The sequence below is a fragment of the Puccinia triticina genome, chromosome 4A (genome assembly GCF_026914185.1).
Source record: "Puccinia triticina chromosome 4A, complete sequence".
Classification (NCBI taxonomy): Eukaryota; Fungi; Basidiomycota; class Pucciniomycetes; order Pucciniales; family Pucciniaceae; genus Puccinia; species Puccinia triticina.
This window is the reverse complement of record NC_070561.1, coordinates 7,869,892-7,887,706: the sequence shown is the minus strand read 5'-3', so window position 1 is coordinate 7,887,706 and position 17,815 is coordinate 7,869,892. Positions and strand designations below refer to the sequence as shown.

Genomic DNA, 17,815 nt, shown 5'->3' with positions numbered 1-17,815 from the left:
GCACACCTAAAACTAGCGCCTTAGACCACTCGGCCATCTGCCCGTGAAGACACCAGCGTCAATGTAAGTTACATAATCTCACCGGGTTCAACCGAAGCGGCTGACTCGGGAGGAAAAGATTCTGTGTTGAGATGACGGAGAAAAGTAACATGGTCTACCTTGTCCATGCGTTCCAGCCTAGCCATCAGCAGTTATTGAAGAGGAAATGTTAAGCAGAGTAGTCTGCCGCGCCAGCACCACCATGACCAATCCTTCGTCTGCCGCTAACGCAACTTTTCAGCCTGCGCCCTCTATCGGCCACCAGAAACTCCTCATCCGTCGCCAGATCCGGAGTGTCCTTAAGGACATCCCTCCCGAATCATTGGCTCACCAAGGTGTTTTTTGTCTTGCTCTGAGACCAAATTGAATACTCACTTTCGGAATCGTTTTTCAAATGAAAAAACTAGGTGCAGAAGTCTTGAAGCACTTGAGGAGCTTCAAGCATTATGTAGATTCAAATCGAGTGAGTTGTTACAAGTCAATGCGTTCAGGCGAATTACCGACGGAATCGATCATCAAGAACCTGCTAGACACAAGTCGAGTATCTTTCTTGCATTATGACGAGAATTAAAGGGTCGCATGAATCCTTACCAAGCTTGCATCAATGTGTTCACACCAACCAAGCAGAGAAGAAAGTCTTCCTGCCGTATATCCATTATCCCTTAGAACCAGCCGACCAGAACAAGACGGGCTCGCATCGGATGGAAATGCTGGAACTGGAGACATGGACCGAATTCCAAACCGGCTTAGTGCCCGTGTCGTTCTCAGCATCCCCTTCTTCACCCCAAGTCTTTCAATTTGATCCGGCCAAGATATCAGGTCTTGAAAACGGTTTGTGCTTCTTTACCTGCATTCCGTTAGTCGTTGTCTCAAGGTACATTCCGACGGCTGATCTGACGTGGCTTGTATAAACATTTTTCTGTGATCTGGAAAAGCCCTCACTGAAGGGTTAGATTTGATTTTATTACCTGGTAAGTACAAGGAGGAAGCTTCATGGCCAAAAAAAAGTGTCGTTGATTAACAAAGGACACATCGACAGGCTTGGCTTTCGACCGATATGGGAATCGACTCGGTCATGGAAAAGGATACTATGATGAATACCTCAACGAGTATGCCTCGGTAGCATCAAGACCTCCAATCGCTAACCCAGATTACCGCGAAAAAGGAACATCGGAAACGCGAGAAAAGATGAAACCGCCGATCCTGGTCGGCATATGTCTCCGAGAACAAGTGCTGCCCGAAGAGGAATACATTCCTACCCAAGCTCATGACCGAAGATTAGATTATTTAGTCTCGCCTGATGAGGTGATTCACCTTCAAAAATGAACCCTCAATCCCCATCAACTTTAGCCAATGCGATTCATCAACTAATTATTACTTTATCAGCTTCCTTGAACTCTACAAGGGTTCTGCCTTGGCTCAAATGTACGTTTACTCGGTAGGCTGGTTACACGCGAATCAGAAGATTATAGCAAGGATCTAATTGGTTGATCAGAATCTGGATTGCTCTTGACCGGCATAAAACTGCATGCTATTGCTATGTACATCAAACAACTATCAAAACACGAGGGACTTCATCAAGTTAGTACTGCGTTGAACCCGAGTCCGAATAGCTATTGCCAGCCACCGCTTTAAGAGCCGGTACACAGTATGCCCATCAGGGACATTGTGTCAACTTGAGTATCCGTTGAGGTCAAACCTGGTCGACTTCACCCTGACAGGTGTTAATGTCATAGGATAACAGCTATGGAAGCTGTATCTTGGGTCGCAAATTATTCTGGTGCGACTGATTCCCTCTTGATTTGTCGCACCGGCTTGTCCAACCAAGTCATACCGGCAATCACACCTTGATGCGTCACTCACGTACATCGCAGTGACACCCTCAGAATGTCAATGCACACCGTAGCATCCGAATACTGTGCATCCACCAAGGTCCACCTCGTCCGGACGGGCCTGGGTGAAAAGAGGTTCATACACATCTTGGATGTGACGGGTAAGAGCCTTTCGATGAAACTCTGTGTAGTTGGTTACTAGCTTGATGTCCAGAACTTGACCTGAAGTGGAAAGCCCATTGGCAGTACACGATCCAATTGTTCTGAATCTAGGTTTAATTAGCAATGCTAGGAGTCAGCCGAGTTTGGCGTTGGGCCATAGCTTTTACTTTTATAATAGGTAACCCTTCTTCCCTCACGGCCGGAAGTCTTGCTCCAAATGACTTTGGTTTGATCACCCAACAATGTGCCCAGAAATGTTTGCATGATTCCGAGAAGAAAGTTAATGCACTTGCCAAAGAGAATTTTTTTGACCAAAGCATAGGGGCATCCAGTTTTCCTCCTACTTTGGCTGCGGACGTCCCTGATAAAAAAAACTGCAGAAGGCCTAGAAGCTACGAGTACGGATGAAGAGAAGGAACAGACAAAATTGAGGGCTGAGGGTTTACCCAGCAAGGAAGAAGAAATGTAAGCAAAATTAGTCATTTGATCAGATGGACTTGAAAGATAGACGCACTCATGTTTCATATTCTTTTATATTTGCTGTAAAAAACATCTAGCTGTGTGCAAACTCCAAGGAACAAGTAAAAAAAAAATAAGAAGAGAAAGAAAAAGAAAGAAATGCAAGAAGATTTGCAACAGGTGTGTGGAGAAAAGTCTGTACCCCCTTTGAAGAAGGAGGTCATGGATGGGCAAACAAGGCTAGTGGTTATTTACCAGTTACTCAAACATCTTGATTGAATGCAAAACTAATCCAGATTTTTCCTGCACTTCAGGACTCCAAGTCCAAGCAATAATGCCAACAAGCAAGGGGTTGGAGAGAATGAAGTAGAGTCATCTTTGGAGAATGCTCAGGACTGCAGTAGCACTTCTGGTGACAAATCTTTAGCCCGAAAGAACTTAAAAATAAAGAACACTGCCAAAGATGAAAATGGAGCAGCTACAATCATCTCAGATTTTGTCCTAAATATCATCAAGGATCAAGAAGGAGAAGAAAAATATATGAAAGAGACAAGAATAGAAAAATTGAACAGAGCTTTCCAACCCTTTCATTCAGACAATCCTGGTGAAATATATCCTGGGGTTATCAAGGGCCAATGGAGTGTTGTGGTGCACACATCACACAATTTACCGGAAGAAGTTGAGAAAATTCTTCAAATTCAGTCAAACTCAGAAGAACAGTTATCCACAGAAGAACTTGAGGAAAAAAACCATAAAGCATGTTCTGATTTGGCATTCCAAACCTTGAGTACTCAGTTGCAAATCTCAAATACACAAGATTATCTTCCTCTCTGTGATCTTAGCAATGAAACTTACCAAACACTTCAATTCTTGTGGAACTCAAATGCAGATCTTTTTCTCTTTGAACTTGAACGCTGTGGAACTATCCAGCCTCTAATGAGCAAATATGAACTACACAGGAGAATTATGACATTAACAAACCAAATAGTCCAGAAGACTATTGTTGAGAATTGGGTGATCATTAGGCAAAGTTTTAGAGGCAGGAAGAAGCCCAAACCTATTTTTGTGGATCAATTTGAAAAGTATTTCAAAATTCAGAAAGAATTTCCAGAAGTCATTCAATGGTTTGGTACTCCTGAACACTTCCCACTAGATAAGAAAGCCCATGATCCTAAAAGTACTGCTGAAAAAATGCTCTTAAAAATTCTTGGTTTTTTTGAAGTGGTCCGGAGGAACCAAGTGGCAGATGATCTTGGGAAAAGGCAACCAAGCTGGTACCTATCCCAGGAAATACTGGAAGACCTGAAGCAGGCAGAAAAACATAATGGAGTCAATGTCTGGAATGTATTCCACTTCATTCATTTTCTTGGCTTGGGGAAAAACAATATGTACATAAAATCATTGAAAATGCCCAAGGTTGCCATGCATATTGAAAATCTCAACAGAATTGTCTCCCGAAAAGGCTGGATTATGGAAATCAGCTGGCATCAATCTGCGGATCTTCATTGGTTAAGGAAAACATTTGGAGAAGAGTATGACCAGAAACTCAACCAATTATGTGACAGAGGCAGCCATCTAATATGGGTCTATGGTCCAAATCCAGAGCAGCAGATGAATGATATGAAAGAAAAAGTAAATGTGAACACAGAAATTTTTACCCTTCTTCAAGAACAAAAGGCAGAAGAATTGAGGGTTGGATCACATGGTCTAGATGCAAAAATGTTGGATTTGATAAAAGTTTTGAAAGAAAAAAATACAAGCAAGGATGGCAAGACCAATTGGGAATCAGTTTGGATTGAATTTCCTTCAGAATTGGAAATTTTACCCAATGTAAAGAAGTTGGTTGAAAATTGGATTAATAATTTCTTTCCATGAAAAGATGTTCTTTCTACCTCTTGCATGTGCATGGCTCTGTCATTCATTCTACTATTTTCAATATCACTTACCTTCTCTCTAGCTGCTTATATTATTCTTCCTTTTTTGATTATCAAGTTGGGGTTCCTTTTTAAGTTCTAAAAGCATAATTTCAAATTCATATAACTTTTAACAACCTGATTACTTGGAATTCATTTGCTGGTGGCTAGGTGATTTTTGGTGCTGCAGAATAATCATTCAAGCTTTTTCAGAATGTTTCTAAGAGGAAAGAAGTTCAAGAGAATCTATTATTCAAGATAATCATCATTCATGTCACAGGTGGTTTTTAATAGAGATGCAATATGGTTACCCCGCACCCGCCGGCGGGTACTCATCAGGTGGGCGGGTACCAAGTGCAGGTCTGGGTGTGGGTTTTTATTGGGTTTTTTTGACAGTACCCAGGTACATCCGCGAGTACCCGCCGTACCACCTACCCTGGTGGGGGGCAGCAGGGGTCCCGAGGAGGGTTACAGAGAATTGGGGTCCGCGCCGAAGGCAAACAGGCCCAGCTGGCGCTCCGGGGGAGGAGCACGCGGGGTCGCTGGTCATGCTCTTGGCGCCGCAGTCATCGCGGGAATGGTCGCGGAGGCCGCTGCTCACTGATCAGCAGGTACTGGCGGGTGCCCGCAAAAAATACCCGGGTACCCGCCCCTGGCCGCCCAGGCGTGTCCGGGTCCGGGTTTCTGTTTTGGGCGAAAAAAACAGGCAGTACCACTACCCGCACTGCCAGCATGTTTGACTGGGATGAAGACATCCCAGTTTAACTGGGATGCACTCAACCAATTTAAAATGGGTTGATCTCATCCAATGAAATATGAACCCAAGGGGGGTACCTTGGATTTATATTTCATCAGTTGAGATCAACCAAGTTTAAATTGGTTGAGGTCATCCCAGTTCAACTGGGATACCCTCAACCTAGCCAATTATGTTGGCAGTGCCGGGTCTACTTGTTGCATCTCTAGTTTTTAACTTTCTTTTGGGATATTTTTACACCAAAAAATATTGAAATTCCCGGGCTTGCACAAAATGTGCACAGTGTTTTCAGGAATGGGGGAGGAGGGGGAGGGGGGGGGGGGGGGGGGGGGGGCAGGGGGGAGGAGGGGTTTCCTGAGACCCAATCCAAACTCCACAGTCTGCAATCCAAATATTGTACAATCTGTGCATGTGACTTTCCATAAGCTTTTCTGTTGTGCTTATATGGCATCATCCTCAGTGCTTATGTCACCAAATGCACACTGAGCTCAGCCCTGTGTGCATTCACGCCCACGCTATTTCCAAGTGGACATTCTATCACGCTTGTCAATATAAGTCACCACATTGGCCTGATCTAACACTTCCAGTGGTGCCACTTTGGCACCGCTTGTCACACCCCCAACCTACTGAGATCCAAGGAAGAAGGAAGAATTTGGTATTTTTGGAGTAGATCTAACTTGACAGTATCTGTTGGCTGATTTTCATTGAGATCACTGAGACAAATAGGAGTGTTAAGAGAGGCATTTTTGTTGGATTACTATGGCAGAAACAGGTATAATCAAGATGCCAAAAACCCATACAACATAATCATGTACTTCAATTCTAAACCTAGCAGGTAGAACCTTGTATATTACCAACCAGTTAGGTCTTGTATCTAGTACATAGTATGGCCAATCCCGCACCCAGCTCCAATATCTTTTCCTTGTCAAGGTAGGAGCTGGGATTTTTCCAGTGCTGATAGCTGACCGCGACAGGTCTATATCATTCAGGTTAGTATTTGTTGTTTCCCGTTTTTTCTCATGCAATTCACCCATATAGGAGCTGGGATTTTGTCAGTGCCAATAGCTGATTGCAAAGGGTCTGTATTTTCCAGTTCAAATTTGCTCACACATCTTATAGTTTAAAAGCCGGCTTTCAGTTCACTTTATAGAATGTTGAAACGGACCCGGGTACTGGTTGCACCACCGGTACCCATGTGTTTTTTTCCAAAATCAGGCACCCGGCACCGCCGGACGGGTACCAGAGGTCTTTTTGGGGGGTACCTGCGGTACCTGCCGGGGTTTTTTTTTTTGGAAAATCTCTCACTCAGTCCTAAGGGACTTCATAGATACTTTTTAAAAAAAAAGAAATGTATCAATATTGAGCATGTCCATGTCACATGACCTATTCAGCAGCTGTTTTTGACTAGTCTTCATTGTCAACAACTATGATTTTTCTTTTGCCCTTCTGCTTTGTCTGGTTTTTCTCTTTGATTTCTTGTTTCCACTCTTGCAATATACTTTCCTTGATAAGATTATTCTTTGAGTAAAAGGCAACAGTCATGCCATGAGTTAAAGAATGGTGCGCAAGTCTGTGCCTCTTTGATGAGACATAATTGCGTCCAAAGCTAAATGCTCTCTTGAAGTCAACCAATGTTGCTAAAAAATGAAGTAGAAGTTATTCAGATTGTTTCAAAATTATGATCAGGTAGATGGTTAAATCACCTGGGCAGCCCAAGACATCCAGAGCCATATGCACCAGGCCGCCATGGGTGTTCCCTGCAGCTTTCTGCTGGATCCACCCCTGCAGAGGATTCACCGGGTCCAAACCGTTCAGGACAAGTCCACCTGCTAACCACGTTTCCAATGGGTCAGACAAGGATTCCCCCCCTTGGGCAGCTGCAGCGACTCCCAGTCTGGCAAGCATCCCGGTTTTGGGCTGTGAGAAGTGGAGAAACATTATTCAGTATTTGATACTTGCCCAGTAAAGATTAGACCAGTCTTTTTACCTTGGAGTTTGAAGGTGCACTTGGTCCAGTTGCAGAGGAGGAAGGAGCCATTGGTTTTGGCTTGTAAAATGATATCCACATGTCCCGCGCTAGTCGTATGGCTTCTGAGATCCACTCAGGCTCCCAGTTGGCCAACCTAAATTACTTGTCTCTGAACAACAGGTGAAGCACTGGAAACATGTATCAGTAATGAACTTCTCATTAAGAAGAGAAAGATACATACAAATTGCTATCCTGTAAAGAGGAGATGTATCTGTCAAACTATAATACTTATTTTTTACTTTCAGTCCAAGTCCGCAGGCATTCCTCAAAGCCGCTGGGTAATTCTTCTTGCTGATAACAGTCAAAAGGTGTTTGGTGATTTGATTGATGTGTATAACTCTATTGGATAAGCGAGCCAATCCTGCCACCAAAAGTTGAAGAGTGATCTTGGAAAACACATTAAGGACCTCAACTAGATCCCTTACCAACTTGAAGTTGCCCTCATCCAATTGATGTGCACAGTTGACACCGTGCCTTTTATGGCGCTGCCACTCAAGTCTTGGATTGAATATATGTCAGTTCTTCCACATGAAACCCGGGAGGAAGGAAGACTTACAATGCTTCTTCACATCTAATTATGCTGTTTAGTTGTGCACTGGTCAAATTCCATTGGGTTTGCACATCCCTTTCAATGTTGTGAGGGGTTGCACAACCTTTCTCCTGACAGATCTCGACAAATTCAGCTTTGGAATTTGGCAAAAACCTCAATTTCTTAGCGATTACTCGGAACTGTAGTAAATTAAACAATCAATGAAATGAATAAATCATATACTTAAAAAAATACAAACTTTTGCTAGGCTCTGTTTGCAGGAGACAGATGTGTAGCAATCATCCTCATCTTCTTCACTAGCATTTTTGATATCAGCCTCACCAAGGGATTCAGAATTTGAGTCAGAACAGCTGAAGTATTTGTAATCTTGCAAGGTCATGGCATTGTACCCGCGTGGAAGCCTAGCATTTGAGAGAAAAATCAGCATCAAACAATACAAGAACTGAAAATGAAAGTTACAATTTAATTTGCGGTTTGGTGATGTCATCATCTGAATCATTCCCATCAGAGTTTGATACCAGATCTTTGGTAGCACCTTTCTTTTTCTGAGTTCCAAAAGGGTAGAGTACAGCTTGGACAATAAGGTTTAGTATGTGAGCAAAACACCTGATCCATTGTGCATCACCTTTAAAGCAATGCCACTTGAGCTTCTTGAGCTCCCTGACCATTACCTCATTATTCTTGGCAATGTTGGTCACAATTCCACATATCTGAAGAAGAGTTATTGGTCAATAGGAAGATATTAGCATTCCAATAGAACAAGACAATCCAGTAAATCTTGGCTGACCTTATCTTTGATTCCAAATTTCTCCACAACTAAATGTACCGTCTTGGCCAGGTACTTGCCAGTGTGGCTTTTAGACAAGTGAATGAAGTCTAACGGCATTGCCTCCAAATTGACCGGGCCAGATCCTTTGACTAATCGGTAGATGAAAATGCCTAAAATGTCAAGTCCGTTTGGGGATTGCCATTTGTCAATGCTGTGGTGTGCCAAATGTGTTTCAATTATCAAATCACATAAAGTCACAGTTTACTATTGATAAGGAGAAATATTTCTAGATGTATTATTGCATAATTTAATTCTACAGGTCATTTAAACCCTAGTCACTCACTGGAACCACTAGGCTAGCTGCACTCAGTCAAAAGTTACTAGTATTATACTGTGTTCATAAGCATAATTACATACTGTAGAGATATTTTGATAGTAAATAGTATAGAATTAGAATCAAGGACATATTTATAGTTTATGTAGTGGCGTGGTTTGGCGCTGCCCATGGCATGGTTACACCTGTGGACAACTCCATGATTGTTGTTTGGCTCCACCCACACACCACGGCATGGTTCCACCTGTGGACACCTCCAGGGTTGTTGTTTGGCTCCACCCCAGTACCACAGCATGGCTCTACCTGTGGACACATCCATAATTGTGTAGGCTCCATGGACACCACCACATGGACACCACAACCACGTGGACACCATATAGGCACCACAACCACAACCACGTGGGTACCATCACCACATGGGCACCTGTATGGTGGTCACACCAGCAAAAATCCCTCACAAGGATCCCCACCAGCACTGCCAGCATAATTGGCTGGGTTGAGGTTATCCCAGTTAAACTGGGATGAAATCAACCAATTTAAACTTGGTTGATCTCAACTGATGAAATATAAATCCAAGGTACCCCCCTTGGGTTTATATTTCCTTGGATGAGATCAACCCATTTAAAATTGGTTGAGTGCATCCCAGTTAAACTGGGATGACTTCATCCCAGCCAAATATGCTGGCAGTGCAGCAAAAATCCCTCATATTTTACTATAAAAGGAGGAGATTTTCCCTCCTCAGTTTCAGCATGCCACTCAGGCAATCCTAACCAGAACACACATCTCACTCAGAGTTACTAGTCACATCCACATAAAATCCAGCAGTGTGATCTCAATCAAGTTGCCCATTAACATCTTTCATTCCCCAGAGTAGTTCTGAGTAGTCACGTAGCAAGCATCACCCACTTGTGCTCTTAACAAGTCAAAGTGATCTTAACCAATTTTGCTCTTAACTGAAGGTTAAGGAAGAGGTCAAAGACACTTTGAATAGTTCACATATAACATCAGTTCTCTCAGAAGTCTTGTATCAGTTTATCTCTGCTTTCACATCACAAACATTAGAGATCGCCAAGTGGACCCGGGTACCCGCCGCGTGTCCGGGTACCCACGGTGTTTTTTGTGATATTCAGACACCCGTACCCGTACACGGCACCCGCGGGCGGGTACCGGCGGTACTTTTTGCGGGTACCACGGGTACTTGTGCTTTTTTTTATCCAACACCCTCACTCGATGACAGCTACAGACTGTTCATTGGGAGTGATGGTTCCTCCCAATGACCGGGCTCTGTCCCAGTCATTGGGAGGGTTGTTTCCTATCGATGAACGGGACAGATCCTGGTCATCAGGAGTGATGGTTCCTCTTGATTACTGGGATAGACCCCGCTCATCGAGAGGCTTGTTTCCTTTTGATGACCGGGGTCTGTCCCAGTCATTGAGAGGAAACAACCCTCTCGATGAGCGGGTTCTTTCCCGGTCATCGAGAGGGTTGTTTCCTCACGATGACCGGGTTCTGTCACGGTCATCGAGAGGGTTGTTTCCTCTTGATGACCGGGTCCTGTCCTGGTCATCGGGAGGGCTGATTCCCCTTGATGACCAAGATCTGTCTGGGTCACCTAGAGGGTTCAATTCCTCTCAATGACCGGGGTCTGTCCCGGTCATCGAGAGGGTTGATTCCTCCCGATGACCAAAATCTGTCCCGGTCATCGAGAGAAAACAACCCTCCCGATGACCAGGACAGATCCTGGTCATTGGGAGGGCTGATTCTTCTTGATGCGGTCATCAAGAGGGCTGTATTATTCCTCTCGATGACCGGGGTCTGTCCCGGTCATCGAGAGGGCTGATTCCCCTTGATGACCAGGATCTGTCCCGGTCATCTCGAGGAATCAACCCCCTCGGTGACCGTAACAGCGGGTACCCGTGTACCTGGAAGACCTGCCTGCTGCGGGTATTTTTGGCGGGTATCTGGGTACCTGGTGCTTTTTTGCCCGAAATCCCGCACCCGGACCCGTACACGGCACCTGCGCGCGGGTACCCGACGCCATGTGGCGGGTACCCGCCCACGGGTGCCGGGTACCTGCGCACGGGTCCACTTGGCGATCTCTAACAAACATATAAAACCATATAAAACATATCTTACTTTAAGACTAATTTCCATCATCTGACTCAAGGCTGCTGTAAACCACCCCAACTCCATTTCCCATACAAAATCCACTTTCCACTGAATTCAAGTTTGATCTAGGTCTGATAAGAGACTGCTGCACATAGTTTTCTCTATCATTAGTTTGCCACAACAATAAATAAATTTGTTGTGATAGCACTTGTGTAGTATCATAGAGGGGCAGGTCTTTCAAACTACCTGTAACAGTTGTAATAGCTTCTTACATCTTCGAAATATTATTACTGGTATTTCCCCCTTGCAGAACTGCCACCCATCCCAAAGGAGTTCTCACAACGCCCAAATACATTGCACCATTATGCACCTACAAAAAGTAAAAACATTCCCGTAAGTTAATTTAGATAAATGAAAAGAAATGGGAGCACGGACATTCAAAACATCACGGTAGTTGTTTTGTATAGCCGAGTAGACCATATGGATGTCATTTGATACACCGCGTGGGGTCGGTAAGTTCTTGACAACCGTATGATGAAGGATAGCTTTATGGCTTGCGTTGGTCAAGGCCAAAAATGGCCGTGCGGCTTTGGCGCACCAGATGGCACACAACTGGGGCACCTAGATCATCCAAAAATCTCTGATCAATCTCAAATCTGAAAATTCTGATTAGGGAGTTTTATAGGGAAGTTCTTACCTCCTTTGGATGGATGTTCCCACTTCCTGTAAATCCTAGATCAGCCAAATTTTTGTTTTCTTTGCTTTCTTTTTCTTTACGTTGGCAAATTGATGCGTGCTTCACAAGATTTCTACAAGACAAATCTGAGGTAGGTCAGTTGATCTTGGAGCCGCATCTGAAATTGGTTTTGGTCATCCGTTTGGAATAATATGCATATACTTGCAAAATCTTCACTTACATTTTGCAAGTATATGCAATCATCCTCTGGCCGTACTTGTCTTTTTGGCCGGAAAGTTTGGGTACATGATATGACTGGTAGCTTGAACTGACAGAATTTGCAGCTATCTTCTGAGCTCATTCTACGTGGAAAGAACTTAGAATTAGAATAAGGCTTGGTTGGATTTAGTCATTGAGATAAAAAAATGTATCAGCTCTTCCTTGTCAGTCAATCTCTTAGCGGGAAAAATTACTGATTTGGCCTGAGAACTGTTTGGGTTGTTTCCCTCCTTGGGTGAATGGTCCTGCGTTGATGTTTTTTGTTTGCGGGTGGGAGGCATGACATTGGTTGAGGGTTGGTGGACAGATTTGGTGGGTTGCTGAGCAACATCACATATCTACATATCCATATTTGAAGTGGACCAGGGGTGGGGTCTTTTTGCCAAAAAACAGGCATCCGGCACCGCTGGACAGGTGCGGGTCAGGTGCAGGCGGTACCAGCACAAGGGTGCCAGGTACCCCAAAACGGGTACCGGTCGACATTCTCTAGTGCACTGCGTTATCTCCTGCATCATTTCCCGGTCTGGGAAGCAGCACTCAATAGGACACTTTGACAAATCCTTGTCCATCAAGTACTGTTCATCAATAAGCCAGAAAACTTCAATACCTTGACCATTCATGAGGCTTCCACCATTGTGAGTATTATTTGCAACCCTGTTGCTGATGGCCTGGGCAATATCTTGGAAACCTCAAATCTCAATTCACCAAAGGAGATTTTTGTCTTTCTACAGAAAAAATTCTCTCAATTGGACCATTGCCAGAAAATTGAGCTCCTGGGTGAAGTGGTCGCCCTCATCAACAACAGGACCCTGGCAAATTGCATCACACTGTTGGTATGGGAAAAGCTCAAGTTTGAGTTGTCCCAACTCAAGCTGACTTGGGACAAGGCTTTTGGAATATTCCTCCAAACCTATTTTGTCCCACCTGCCAATGTGAAGCCAATGAATTTTGAGTTCTAAATCAGCTAAAAATTGAACAGAAAAGAAGCACCCCCATTTGATGATGTGTCCACCATTATCCAGTTTGCTGCCAATCAGCTGTGTAACAAGTCCGGTGTACCAGCTCTGACCAGTTCCACCCCTGCCACAAACATTGACCCAATGGCAATGGACCTTGACTGCATTCAAGCAGTCCAATCACAACCCCGCTACGTTGACCCTCAACAAGGGGGCAATCAAGCTCCCCGTGCACAACATAAACTGTCTCTGAAAAGGCAGTGCACTTCAAAGGGAAGGGAAAGTCTGATACCCTGTTCAACAAATATGGGGATATGCTGACTTTGCAGAATTCTGGAGGTATGTGGCCACAAAACGGATCAATCCACCCAATGCTGATTAAAAGTCCCAAGGATAGAAATACCGCCCACCACCTTGACCTGAAGGTTCTGGCAATTGCCTCCAACAAGTGAAAATTCCCAATGTCTCTGACCAAGTGTTGATTCAGTAGTGTTGGAAAATGTAAGCAGCAACTCCACTGTATTAAAATCTGAGAAGAAGCTGATCATGCCTCAAAATTTCTATCTTACTGTGTCTGATTGTAACATATTGGTCTTGGAAATTGGCAGTGTGAAAATCCCTATGCCAATGGGGCCGCTCAAGATTGACAAAGTATATCATTGCCTGGGGGTTGATGGTATCATTCTCTTGACCATGTGAGATTATCAGTCTAGGTGAACGGCATCGTCCTCATAAATTGAGGAAGGTGTCGGGAGCTAAACTAGCTGCGGAAAAAGGTAAGCAAAGCGAACCATTTTCCGCAGTCCAAGTCAGCGCAGCGGAGTTGTGAAAATACTGATAGACATCTGGATGATGAATACAGTTTCAACACTCGCGAGCAGCAAGGCAAGACCCGAGGAAAATCCCGGTCAAAGAACTCTAGCAGAGAGAATAACTACTGGCACCAAAGGTGAGTAGTATGATCTCTAGCTAGCAGTTATAGGATGATTGCTAACGCATTCATCTCTGTTCTGCCAGGCAAAGCCAAGCAGGACAAGACCGAACAAGCCGACAAATCAACTCAAAGAGTAGACACAAAAAACGGTGAGTGAGCGAGTCACGCGCAGGCAAAAGAAACAAACAGGCTGAGATTGTTGCTCTGAACAGACAGTGTCGTGCAAATCCTACGCCGTTTCGCCGAAGCGCACTAGCTGGGAATCAAGGCCATAAGGCACCAGTAATGTAAGAGGCGACAAAGCTTACCTCAAGCAGAGAGTCGCTTATGCTAATGAATTAATACAATGCGATATGGGAACGCAGACACAAAGAAGAAGGTGTTCTCCATTCATCTCTTACTTCATTTGATCCCCAATCTCTAAAGTAGACAGAGGCCTATCTCTTGCTTTTAGGTTAATACTTCTTTCTTTTATTTTTCTCAAAGTCTTTGTACTTAGATCACATCTATCACGACAAGAAGTCTAACTAAGAAATATATTTTAGTTCTTGCAATTCTTTCAGACCAGACGCCTGCTCTTGGCTGTATGGCAATTGAAATATGATGGAACTCAGGCAAAAATATTAGGTCCTTCTAGTAATAGCTTTTAAACAGTATTCCACAATTACTGCTGGTCTCTCAAAACCAGTGTGTTCCTGCAATCAAAAAAGGTTACCCAAACACCCTTTAATCCTTAGACAATCCTTACACCTGGCACATCCACCTCTGACATGTCTCAAACAATGTGTTTAAAAACTTCCTCAGGATAAACTACCCAGACGTGAAGGTCAACTGGAAGCAATTCTTTTGTGAGCAATGTGAAAACTTGGGATGGAGACTCAAATTCCGTGCAACAATCCCCTGGAATTTTGTGTGTCAGATGTGATTGGTCCTCTCAATCTGGACATAAATGGATGCTGATACCTTGTGACGCTACAAGATCATGCTAGCACCTACACAATGGTTTGGATCAAACACATGAAGGCGGCTCTTGGGAAGGTTCCAAAATACCTACACTGCAACAATGCACTGGAATACACCAAGAGTTTAAAGCCATAACTTAGGCCACATGGAACAACTGTGGCTCCAGTGACACCATATTCACCTGAACAGAATGCGTTAACCAGTTACCAAACTCTAGGTGATATGGCTTGTACAATGCTTCAATTGAGTGAGCTGTCCAGAAAGTGGTGGAGTTTTGCGTACTCAACGGCGGCTCACCTCCACAACTGCATGCCAAACTCAAGGACGGGTGACAAGACACCACTTGAGCTACTATGCAAGGTGAAGCCTATCACAACAACCATCTTTCCATTTGGAGCCCCGGCTATCATTCAAATCCCAAAATAACAAAGGAAGAAGCTAGATGAGCGTGCTTGGGAGGGCCAACTGCTAGGATATCCCGCGTCTAGAGCTGGCTGGCTGTTCTGGGTTACCAGTGAACGTCAGATGATTAATTGAAAATTCTGGTTCAGTGAATTTCCCAGACTTCCAACAACTTCTGTTTCAGAAAGCAACAGCAAAACCGTCAGCTGATTTGGTCGCCTCCCCAAGTCTCAAAGGTGATTATCAAGTTGATCTCATACTGAAGCAAATCATGTTACACTTAGGTGAAGAGAAGATGGCTGAGATTGCGGAGGAAGAGCTTCAAAAACTGTCCCTACTGCCAACTGATGAAGAGCACAATCTTCCCAAGACCATCAAGCAAGCTCTGGCGCGTCCCAACACAACTCTATGGAAGGAAGATGCTGAGATTTGATCAACTTGAAGTCTGGATTCCAACTCACCCACCCAAAGGATGCAAAACTCTTGGAGCGCGTTGGGTCTTCTCTATCAAAAGGAAGCCTGATGGAACCATTGAAAAAATATTGTGGGAAGTGGTGATGGACATTTTGCTAAAGAAAACACACCAAAACTTATATCTATGGAGCCAGGCTTGTGTGAATTCAATAAAGTTGGATTTCTCTACTTGAAGCTTTTTGGTGGTACATATTTTTTAATCTTGGAAGTTTATCATTTTGTGCAATTCAACTTTTAATACCCCAAGTGTAAATTGTACCCAATTCAAAGTGTCACAGGCGGGCTTCACCAAATATAATTCTGGTGTGCAGTAGTTTTTTATTTCCACCCACCACAAAATTTATTTATTTACTCAATTTCCCAGATTACCATAACAGGGAGAATTTCTGCTTAGTGGTTTTTTTTTTTGAATGTTGGAGGAGCTGGAGTAACATCTGGTGTTTGTACATATACTTATCTTATCTAAAATGTTTGGAATCAAAATTCATACAGGTAATTCTTTTGCTTCAACTGACATGAAACCAAAGCTAGATATGGAGAGAGCTCAGGTTAGAGTCACACTTAAAGTATTTCCTGCTTATCAAAAGATTTGAATAGCCAGCCTAAAATGCAGCTTTCTCAACTAGTGGCCCTCAAAATCAAAAATTGCTTGATTATTATCAAAATATATTTTGAAATGCTAGTATTAAAAATCCAAGTCATTTTCCACTTGACAATCTTTCTTGCCATCATAAAATATAATATTTTCTCTATTAATACATTGCAAATCCATGATCCAGAGTCTTCCACATCAACCACCCAAGGGTTCTGCAAGGAACAAACTTCTAATTTAAACAATAAACTGGAGGCATCTTCCACAGATTCAGAATTAAATACTAGCCCTTGCATAGTCAAATCAATAGGATGGGACTCAACAACCAAGCTGAGAAAGGAAGATAAAAAAGAGATTCTAAACCTCCCCTCCATTGCTTGTACGGCATCCTGGGCCCTCCCTGATAAGAATTCTGCAGGGAGCTTCAATTTTGAGGAAGAAGAGACAGAAAAGATGAAATACATTGCCAATGTTTTAAACAGTAGGGAAATTAAAACGTGAGTGGAAGGAGAAATTCAAGCAGATTTACTGTGTAGAAAATTGGAAGCACTAATGAGTCTGTTTTTTTCATAAATATGATGTGAAAATCAGTGCGGAAAGGCTAGGGCAGAAACCAAAGAGAAATAAGAAAAAGACAAAAAACAACAAGGAGAAGAAGTGTGAGAAAAATCATGGTTCAAAGGAGGAATACATGGAAAGAAATTTGCCTCCTCTTGAGGAGGAAAAATTTGGAGTGCAAGAAAGGCAGGCTCCTTTTTACTTTAATCATTATTTACTGTGTGAATAAACTAACCCATTGGTTTGTTGTTGCATAACTTAGGATTAAATCCTCATCTGATTCTGATATTGTACATTCAGATATATCAAAAATGAATTCCAATGTTGAAATTGAAGAAAATAACTTGTGTGGTACCTTTGAGGAACTTAGCCACCCTTCTGGTATTGAGTTTAGAATTCCAGGAAGCTTTCAAAAAGTTTCTATCTTACAAAGCAATGAATCAAATTTAAGCATCTTGGATGGTATTGAATCTGTTCTTTTTGATGAAAGAAAAGTAAAAGATATGATGGAAGAGAGAGGGATACAAAAAATGGGGATGGCATTTCAACCCCTTCAATCTCAAAATCCTGGTGAAATATTCCCTGGGGTGATCAAGGGACAATGGAGCAACTTTGTTCATAACTCACAGCCTATGTTGGAGGAAATTTCCCAACTTTTAAAAACAGAAGCAAGCTCACTAAAATCATTCTCCAATGAAAAACTGACTTGCTGGATGACTTCTAAGCGGTCAGTGCTTATGTTCCAAATATTCAAAAATCAAATGAAGCTGTCCAGCTGCCAAAACTATCTGAACCTTCCTAAATTGAGCAATGAAAAATACATGTTGCTGAAATTCCTGTGGAATTTAGATCCAGATATGTTGGTCTTTGAAATTGAGAAATGTAGAACATTTAATGCTGAGCTTAGTAATTATGAACTACACAGAAGATTGATGACTTTAGCAAACCAAATTATCCAAAAAACTGTTGTTGAGAATTGGATTTTGATTAAAAAAGGTTTAATTGACAGCAAAAAATTCCAATTCAAGCAT

The 17,815-nt window shown here is 43.0% G+C and overlaps 2 protein-coding genes across 2 annotated transcripts in view; both read left to right on the top strand.

Annotated features, from left to right (window-relative positions):
* Nucleotides 1-205: 205 nt before the first annotated feature.
* Nucleotides 206-1,365, top strand: PtA15_4A833 (uncharacterized protein; the record flags this gene model as incomplete). The annotated part of the gene is made up of 5 exons (XM_053168758.1): nucleotides 206-374; nucleotides 447-575; nucleotides 667-870; nucleotides 975-1,010; nucleotides 1,079-1,365. The coding sequence occupies 5 exons, from the start codon at nucleotides 206-208 to the stop codon at nucleotides 1,363-1,365; spliced, it is 825 nt and encodes a 274-aa protein (XP_053019935.1).
* Nucleotides 1,366-1,926: 561 nt separating this feature from the next.
* PtA15_4A832 (uncharacterized protein) overlaps nucleotides 1,927-17,815 on the top strand; it is a gene marked incomplete at both ends in the record, with an annotated part of 29,611 nt that continues 13,722 nt past the window's right edge. The window contains one exon of the mRNA XM_053168757.1: nucleotides 1,927-2,006. Coding sequence (XP_053019934.1) covers nucleotides 1,927-2,006 — 80 coding nt within the window. The remainder of the gene's footprint in view (nucleotides 2,007-17,815) is intronic.